Genomic DNA, 8,806 nt, shown 5'->3' with positions numbered 1-8,806 from the left:
CCCCTACGCTATTTGGAATTCGGACGCCCTCTAACCAATAATTTGGGAATCAGATACCCTATACTAAGACACATTTAGCGCCGAGTATGTAGGTACGTAATAAGTAGAAAGCAAAAGACTTTCGAGGAAATATCAATTTAGTTGAGTAAAAGCTAATATTTACTTAAATATCCATTAATGTTACCTTATAGAATTAAGTAGGTAGGTAGGTAGATACTTAGGGTAGAGATATTGTCCTGATAAGTGGAATTTTGGTAACCTGTTACAAATGAGATAGATATTCGATTTTAATGTTCTTTTTTATTTATTTCCAGATGGATATGCAGACTAAAGGCAACAAAAAATCGATGTTTATATCATGGAAGCAAATACCAAGAATTTTCATGCCTAGAGCTTTATATTGTCCCAATGCCAACAATAAAGATTTCCAAAATAAATCATGATAATGTGATAGTACGTACCTATTCATTAAAATGTTTGTGTTTTTCATTACCATAACCTAATCATAACTACATCAAAATTAAAGACTATGTAATAATAAACGTTTTTTTATTAACCTCAATACAAATATTTGTGTTTTATTTACACTTCACCTAATATGTACATGAGAATAATAGTATTCTGTCTATACAATTTGTACTTGTTACATTTGTTACTTGTTAAATTATACCCACACAAAGTAAAATAAAAAAAAAAATTTGCTAGATGAAAGCTGTTAATAATAATTACAGGCTGTGTGTATTTAAAAAAAAACTACCACTGTCACACTGATAAACACGAATCTACAAACTGTATTCTCTACATAATAATTGACCATAAGATTCAAATATTCTATACTTAGAGTGGATATATGAAAAACAAATACCACAGTAAATATAATTGTTTACAAAACTTATTATATACTACTAATGTATTTAACAAACTTTGAGCATGGCATAATGAGTCATATCTATGATAATATAGAATACAAAATGGCGTCTTACTTTATTTTGTTTATGCTACTATGATAGTTAATGTACCAAGACTTTGTTTCATTGTTAGGAAAGCATGTTTCATCATTTGTTATGATAAAACATAACCCTATGCTTTCATCATATTATATTTCAAGATCAGTATTATATTACTCATATTCCTTAATAACCAAATAGTTCATATCTCTTACATATTGGCCCCAATTGACTACTTGTTTTTCTAGATCAAGTTTAAGATTCCGCTGTTTGTACTCCAATGCCTTTTTCACAACAAATCTATTGTACTTATGTACATGTGGATGGTTAGTGTATTCCTCTACATCCATCCACTGGCAACTGTTGATCTCTCTTTGTGACAGTTCAATTTTATCTGACATAGCTTTCATCATGAGTATTACATATATGTCTGAGTTGCCGAACATCATGTTGTGATTGTGCCTGAATGTGACTAGTGATTGGAATATTGCATCCACTCCAGTCTCCTCTTTGACTTCTCTAGTTGCAGCAGCAATGAGGTCTTCTCCTGTAAGCAGCAATATGTTATAGATTCTTTATTTGCAATGACCAGTAATCACATCAGTAATATTGTAATGTTATTTACCTCTTTCAACATACCCCCCAGGCAGTTTCCAGTGAGGATACTCATAGTGTTTCTCTGATATAGCCAGCAATTGCTTCTTGTCATTGAAGACCATGGCTCCAACACCCAGGTTTGTATGGCATGATGGAGGCAAATTTGGTTCCGAGTCTTGCGGCAGCCACTTGTACATCATCACAAAGTCATCTCTGGCATGATGGAAATTAAAGCCTTTCTAAGAACACCAAGCCTTTATTAAAAACAATAACAAATGTATGAACAACTAAAGCCAAAGTATTCAAACATATAGTTATGAAAACCAAATTGTCAACTTACTTGTGCTAAAACTGGTACACAGTAGGCATCTTTAATGTTAACTTTAAACCATATACACCTGTATTCATCAGCTGCCCATTTTGACAATGATTCTGGAATAGATAATTAGACAAAGTTTTATATCTCATAATATTATTTAAATTTATCTAAACAAATTAAAACACCCATCAGGTTTAAAATACCATAGGTAGTAGTTGTATGGAAGCCCCACTTAAAGTGTGGTTTTTGACTGGATTTAAAAGGATTTGTAGTGGCAGAAATACCTTCATCATCTATGAAAATTTCAAAAGTCTAGCTATCATAGTTTATGAAACCCTAAAAGTATCAAATTACCATTCATTGAATAATTATTGTTCACTTAAGTAATTATTCAAATAAATGTAGAGACTTATTTCTAATCTTAAATTAATTGAATATTTACACTTAACAATGTAACATTATTATCTTATCTTTAGAGACATTAGCTAAAGACAATAAATACCTTCCAACACTTTCTTGAACTTCTGCTGATCACATTTCTCCTGTAGAAGGTCGACGGTGATCCCATTGTATCTATCTGTTACACCTTTAAATGTATTTTGTGGAGATTTACTGGAGTAGGCACATACTGCTAACACACTGAAAAATAAATAATACAAAATCTCGTTTATCCTGTTGGTATAAACATTAAATTATTTGTAGATATTAAATCATAATTTATCACATTTTTTTTAATGATAGGTAAGTAATCTGTAGAAATAATAAACATTTAACTACAAATAAAATGGTTTATCGAGGTAAATTGGTAAGTAACATATTATCATCATTGTGGATACTTATGTATTGTACAGAATACCTACCGAGGAAATCTACTTGAAGCGTTAAAGCGTGAACAACAATATAGTAATTTGTTCATAATGGTAACAGCTAAACATAACAAACGCTTCAACAATTTATATAAGTTTCTCGTGGGAGTCTCGGCAGATCACAGATGATTACTTTGATTGCCCGTCTGTCAATGTCATTTATGAAACTTATTATCAGTTTGACAATCATCATTGATAACATAAAAGCACCTTATACACTCATCCATCTGTGTTGGATTGAAAAATATTCATTATTCAAATCCAATGATTTGAATAATGAATATACCCGTCTATTAGTAAACCGGCGAACATCGATGAACTGTTCGTTGGCTTTCGCAGAAGGGTTTAACTCTGAAGAAAACTGTTCAACAATTATAATAGGTACCTACGTTCCAATTTGGATCAACCGATCAACCATTCTGCTGGTAGAAACGCAGCATAATACCAATCTTAATCTATTTTGATTTTTGTTCTCCACATTTGGCAACCTTGGTAATAATGTTACCTACCAAAACACCTAATTAACCTTTTCCCAAATAATAAATGAAAATGAAAATGAAAAAACGTTTATTAAAATACACAAAATTAAAACATTATTATAACTTCTATCTTACAACTACTGAGATCATTTTGCGTATTGCAAGGTTACATAGTTGGTGACGTTCCGTGGTCCCCACACTAGGCAAGCCTGTATCGTGGGGTCCCATGACAGTGTATATCCCATAGTAATATCTCCAGCACTACACAATTATTGTTATTGCTATAGACAAGAATTGCAAAAATAAAATATTTAAGTAACAAAAAATGAGAAAAAAAACATTATGTTAATAATAATAAGGCTTAAATAATACAACTTAAGTCTACCGAAGGTAACACATTTAACATCTCACAAAATAAATATAAAAAATATATGTATGTGTGTATAATAAAATAATATAAATATCTGCACGAAACATCGGGCACAGTTTAACACAACAGCACAATATAGCCTATATTATAAACTTTGTTTGTAAAACACAGAGGTTAAATTATTTCCTCATATGATCTTTAAATCGAAATTATGTTAATTAAATAGAGAACAGAAAAATATAGTTCATAATAAGCTACAGATTATGAGTCCTGGTATTTTTGACCAAATTCATACTGATAATTATTTAGCCTTTAAAAAAATGCGAAATATAATATGATTAAAAGCCACTCAACTGAAACATCTTCAACATCACAAATACTAAATATTGAAGTAAATCAAGGAACATGTAAAATGTTTGTCCGCAGTATGTCTACATATTACATATGGCAACATTACGTAATCATTACGATTACACAATGTATGTAATATTAATACATAGGTACCTACCTACTTGAGTCATGAATGATGCGCAAATAACACTTCTCTCTCACTTCATTGACTTCATTCATTCAATTCAATTCGTAGTAGTGGTTGTGTAGGTACCTACTTTTCACAATTCAATATCAATCAAGCAAAACAATAGGAATGATAATTTAAAATTTTTGAAGTGTCAAACTATAAATTACTATCTTATGAAAAGGATAAAATTCTAACTAATTGTCAGTATCCAAAAAAACATTGAGTAATTAAATTACTACTAGGCGATGGATTCTACAACATTTACAGGAGTTCAAGATAGATATAATGGAATCACTGTAGATTCACAGGAAGAACCTTGTGAATCTAGTCAGTTCTTGAATCAACTGAATGGTAAGATAAATATTTTATAAACCACATTTATCATATCTTATAGGTCCATGACAAGCTAACAATTAAAGACTATTGTTTCAGAATCATTGAAAAAATGGTCAGAAGAAAAGAAACGCTGCATTTGGTTTAAAGTCAATATCAAAGATGCAGGTTGGGTACCTGTACTTGCCAATGTAAATACCTACAGCTGTTCATTGCTTGTTTCCTCAATGTTTACTTAATTATAGAGAAAACTTATGTTATATGTTAAGTACTCATTTATTCCACTAATATTTTTTTTCCTCAAATTCAGGAAGGATTCCAATTTCACCATTCCAGAGATGACTTTGTGATGATGTTTAAGTGGTTACCAACTGATAGTTCTCCTAACTTACCACCAGCTTGTCATACAAATCTTGGAGTTGGAGGAATGGTATTCAATAGTAAAAACCAAATATTAGTAGTTGCAGAGAAATACATAGATTTTCCTCATTGGAAACTTCCTGGTGGATATGTGGAGAGAGGTATGCCAGTCCATTTTTTACTAATAGGATTCTCGTATGTAACCATTTAATTTACTATGATTAATTTGCAGGTGAAGATATTAAGGATGCCGCTGTGAGAGAAGTAAAAGAAGAAACAGGAATTGATGCTACTTTTGAATCTATGATAACTCTGAGACATACCCACAAGATGATGTTTGGTAACTCAGATATTTATGTGATTGTCATGTTAAAAGCTACATCGGAAACAATAGTCAAATCTGATACGGAGATCAAAGCATGCCAGTGGATGGATGTTGATGAATATCTGAATCACCCACATGTCCATGATTTTAACAGATTTATAGTTAAACAAGCATTTGATCTGAATACCAGGAAGTTGAAGCTTGGCCTTGACAAAGGAATACTGAAATTACCCAATTTTTCCAGGGAAATAACCTCTCTAGTGTTAGAAGATGCGTGATTAGGTATAAATGACAATGTTCAGGGTCAAGTGATAGCCAAGTTATAACAGTGATAAACTAATCTTTAAATGTAAATGATAACAATGAAGTGCTCAATGATAGTACACATGCCGCAAACATACACATGAACAGGCAAGAATAATATATCTCAGTGTAGGTACAAAATAGAATAATTTTATTAACATAAAACCCAAATAAATTAAATTTTTTACCATTTATGATTACCTGTCTTTAACTTAATTCAGTTTTACATTTTTATGATCAGTTTTGTTGTGGAAGTTCAAAAATATTTTATTTACAACATTTTATTTTATTTGTTACTCAATACTGGAATAAAAATGTACCAAACTATTTTATGACTATTATAAATTTGTTATAAATAAATTAAACAATTTTTACAATTATCTTTCCACCTAAATAACCTCCTAACAAACAGTTTAAAATGACAAAGCAAAAGTTTTATATTATGATTATTTACATAGCAAGTTCAATAGGTTGACCTATTACATAATCTACATTCTGTCGTGAAATTGTATTGCTAACTACTATGTGAGTAGAAATGTTTGTTAAAAATACTTTTAGTAGCAAATTTCACTTGATCATCATATAATGAGTAACACAACAATATTATAAAAATTGCATGCCTTACGTCCTAAAGGCAAGTTACAGCTGTGTACATTCAACATAAATATGTTATTCGTCAGTGTTTCCACTTTACGAATCTCATAAAAAGCCATGCATGATTATTGTCCACTTATTGGAATCAGTATTAATTCAAAAGAACGAGAATGACATTTTAGCATCTCTTCAACAAAAACAACACTATTGAAATGTAATTATGGTTAGCAGAATAATTCTGTGAAATGACTCTCAACCTAAGGAAAAACACTAGACTGATAAAGGGAAATACTTTAGTGATGACATGTTTTAAAACATAAACATGACAGGAAAATTCATTTTATGTTCTTAGACAATACATTTAACACATTTTTCACAGTTAGTATTAAATCTGCCTATCATATTATTATGTTGTGGATGACACAGTGTTCAGTATTAGCACCATAGTTAAAATAACATTATTTACAAATTTATTGTTTCAGTTGAATGATTATTCCTTTGTGAAAAGTTAGGTAACAAGTGAACAATATATTTTTCCATAATTATCTACTGTTGATTGTATCAGCTGTAAATCGATGTAATTGTAGTTTTGACTATAATTCATATATTTTATCTACTTAAACACACTCATCAGAATTCATCAAAATGAATAGATCATAATATTGAACTTTGCTACTAATATTAGAAAAAAATAATATTCATGAGTTAATGGTACACATGAGGTAAGTCACAATTCATTGTGTAAAACAATATCAATAAACTTGTATATAATTATGCATGTAGTGTTTGATTGATGCCAGACATACATGATATGTCAGTGAAAACAAATAATGCTGTGTTGGTTCTCTTCACTGTTTTAATCAAGGTCTGGGGCTGCAGCACTTCTGCCTATATATTCACCCTCTTCATCTGAACTGTCAGCTTCACCTATTATAGATTTCAGCAGTCCTCCAAATACTGAGCCAGGATTTTTATTGTCAGGAGGTATTTCTATACCAAACCAAATACGACCAATGTTGTCTAAATACACTGAATAATTGGGATCCCTCCTAATACTTATAGCATACCAGTTTCTTAATATCTTAAACTGATTTGCGTGTCTCCTGAAATGTTTAAAAACAAAACTTCAATAATAAATACACAATATTCAGCCTTGAGTTAGTATAATCTAATTGAATGTACTTTACATTTGATCCTATATACCTAATCCTATGATATAAGAGATCAATCACTACTATTTAGGTTGTTGAAATACCTTTTCATTACAAAATAATGTTACTGAGTAAGTAATTTATAAGTTAACAACGAGATATGGCAGGTTCAGTTCAATATGATATTTGACATACTTACTGTTCAATAGCACGTAATAAGAACCACAGAAAATTTAATAAAGGAAATATATAAGGAGGTCCTTTGTCATTATTTATTGTAGGGTGTGAGCCTGTGTATTTAGTAAATGTTTCTGTGGCCATTCTTATATTACGCAAACAGAGAATCTGCAGCACTGGTTGGGCAATGAACAAATCTATTTCAGATTTAAGGCCTTTCGATGTATGCAGTTCAACAAGCATATTAGCATATGCGGAACCATCACTTGAGTGCAAGAAATGTCTATGAGCAGCTGTATATTTCTTCTCTTTCCAATAAACTTCAGCAATTTTCTGAAAATAAAATCAAATTAGGTCGGCACAGCTACATAGCAATTATTTGTTTGGGTGTAGGACATTTGATTAAAATAAATAAAGAATAGTAAATAAGCACATATTCTGGTTGGTAAGGATGGATTTTATGAATATGAAGCTTTGTATTCATACCTAGGTGGTTAGATTTCATAAATGTGTACATATTCTTCAGTATTATGATTAGGTACCTACTATCTGTTGCATATGTTGCATGTACATTAGCGTATGAGCTTATTATGTTTCACATTATGGCAATGGAAAGTGTGTGACTGTATTTTGCACCTCATAAAATTCGATTCGCAATTCTTACCTTGTGAAGAAAAGGATGTCCTTTTTTATTATTGTCCATAGACCATTTCACAGAATTCGTCAGATACAATTCTCTTTCAGGTAAACTAGAATGCATCAGCTCGAATAACTTTGCTATTTTATCAATCCATTCGTGACATGGTTTGGTTTCGGATTTATTCAATACGTCTACGAGTAATATAGCTAAGTCTGCACCACTACCTTGCTGGTCGCGCTGTAGCAATAATGTAGATCCTTTGTATAGTAAATTTAATAGATCCGCGTATTTTTTTTGACTTAGATATCTGAAAATTCACAAAATAAGATTAAAAATCAACACAAAACACGTCAAAATAAGATAATCTGATACCTGCTAAGTACCTGAAATAGAGTGTTCTATACATTTGATGTGCCTCATAATATTGACCAGAATTAACAGATGCTTCTAACTTGTCAAGAACTCTTCCAATTCCTCTTTCTCCTCTTGCAGCCATTATTTATAAATTCTAGAACAATCTGTTTTTTATATATAGGTATTTCTATTCACATACACCAATTTACGCCATAACCACGAAATATACGAGTGAATGAACGATTGAATGACAAAGAGTTTTTGACTTGATAACATCACTTGTCATTGTCATAATAATTCGGAAATGGCGCCTCTCTAGATAAACTATTCTCAAAAAAACAGGGTTACTTTCGATAATCTAATTTAAATTGTTAAAATTAGATTATTCTGAAGTCAAAAATAATGTTTTTTTAGTTTTAACATAAATAAAGATAAATAGGCACGAGAAGTGGATGCGTACTTAAACGCGTA

The 8,806-nt window shown here is 30.8% G+C and overlaps 3 protein-coding genes across 3 annotated transcripts; 1 reads left to right on the top strand and 2 right to left on the bottom strand.

Annotated features, from left to right (window-relative positions):
- Positions 1 to 641: 641 nt before the first annotated feature.
- LOC142974816 (uncharacterized) lies at positions 642 to 2,872 on the bottom strand. Its single transcript, XM_076117347.1, has 5 exons — positions 2,724 to 2,872; positions 2,366 to 2,502; positions 1,885 to 1,976; positions 1,573 to 1,783; positions 642 to 1,494 (listed from the first exon to the last, which is right to left on the bottom strand). The coding sequence occupies exons 1-5, from the start codon at positions 2,777 to 2,779 to the stop codon at positions 1,121 to 1,123; spliced, it is 870 nt and encodes a 289-aa protein (XP_075973462.1). The 5' UTR covers positions 2,780 to 2,872; the 3' UTR covers positions 642 to 1,120.
- Positions 2,873 to 4,096: 1,224 nt separating this feature from the next.
- Positions 4,097 to 5,613, top strand: LOC142974814 (uncharacterized). The gene is made up of 4 exons (XM_076117345.1): positions 4,097 to 4,449; positions 4,531 to 4,622; positions 4,742 to 4,952; positions 5,024 to 5,613. The coding sequence occupies exons 1-4, from the start codon at positions 4,344 to 4,346 to the stop codon at positions 5,392 to 5,394; spliced, it is 780 nt and encodes a 259-aa protein (XP_075973460.1). The 5' UTR covers positions 4,097 to 4,343; the 3' UTR covers positions 5,395 to 5,613.
- A 936-nt stretch (positions 5,614 to 6,549) lies between these two features.
- LOC142974813 (Golgi to ER traffic protein 4 homolog) lies at positions 6,550 to 8,575 on the bottom strand. The gene is made up of 4 exons (XM_076117344.1): positions 8,365 to 8,575; positions 8,006 to 8,288; positions 7,364 to 7,674; positions 6,550 to 7,116 (listed from the first exon to the last, which is right to left on the bottom strand). Exons 1-4 carry the CDS (start codon positions 8,475 to 8,477, stop codon positions 6,870 to 6,872), a joined length of 954 nt encoding a protein of 317 aa, XP_075973459.1. The 5' UTR covers positions 8,478 to 8,575; the 3' UTR covers positions 6,550 to 6,869.
- Positions 8,576 to 8,806: the final 231 nt, after the last annotated feature.

The sequence above is a fragment of the Anticarsia gemmatalis genome, chromosome 8 (assembly GCF_050436995.1).
Source record: "Anticarsia gemmatalis isolate Benzon Research Colony breed Stoneville strain chromosome 8, ilAntGemm2 primary, whole genome shotgun sequence".
Classification (NCBI taxonomy): Eukaryota; Metazoa; Arthropoda; class Insecta; order Lepidoptera; family Erebidae; genus Anticarsia; species Anticarsia gemmatalis.
This window is presented reverse-complemented; position numbering and strand designations above follow the sequence as displayed.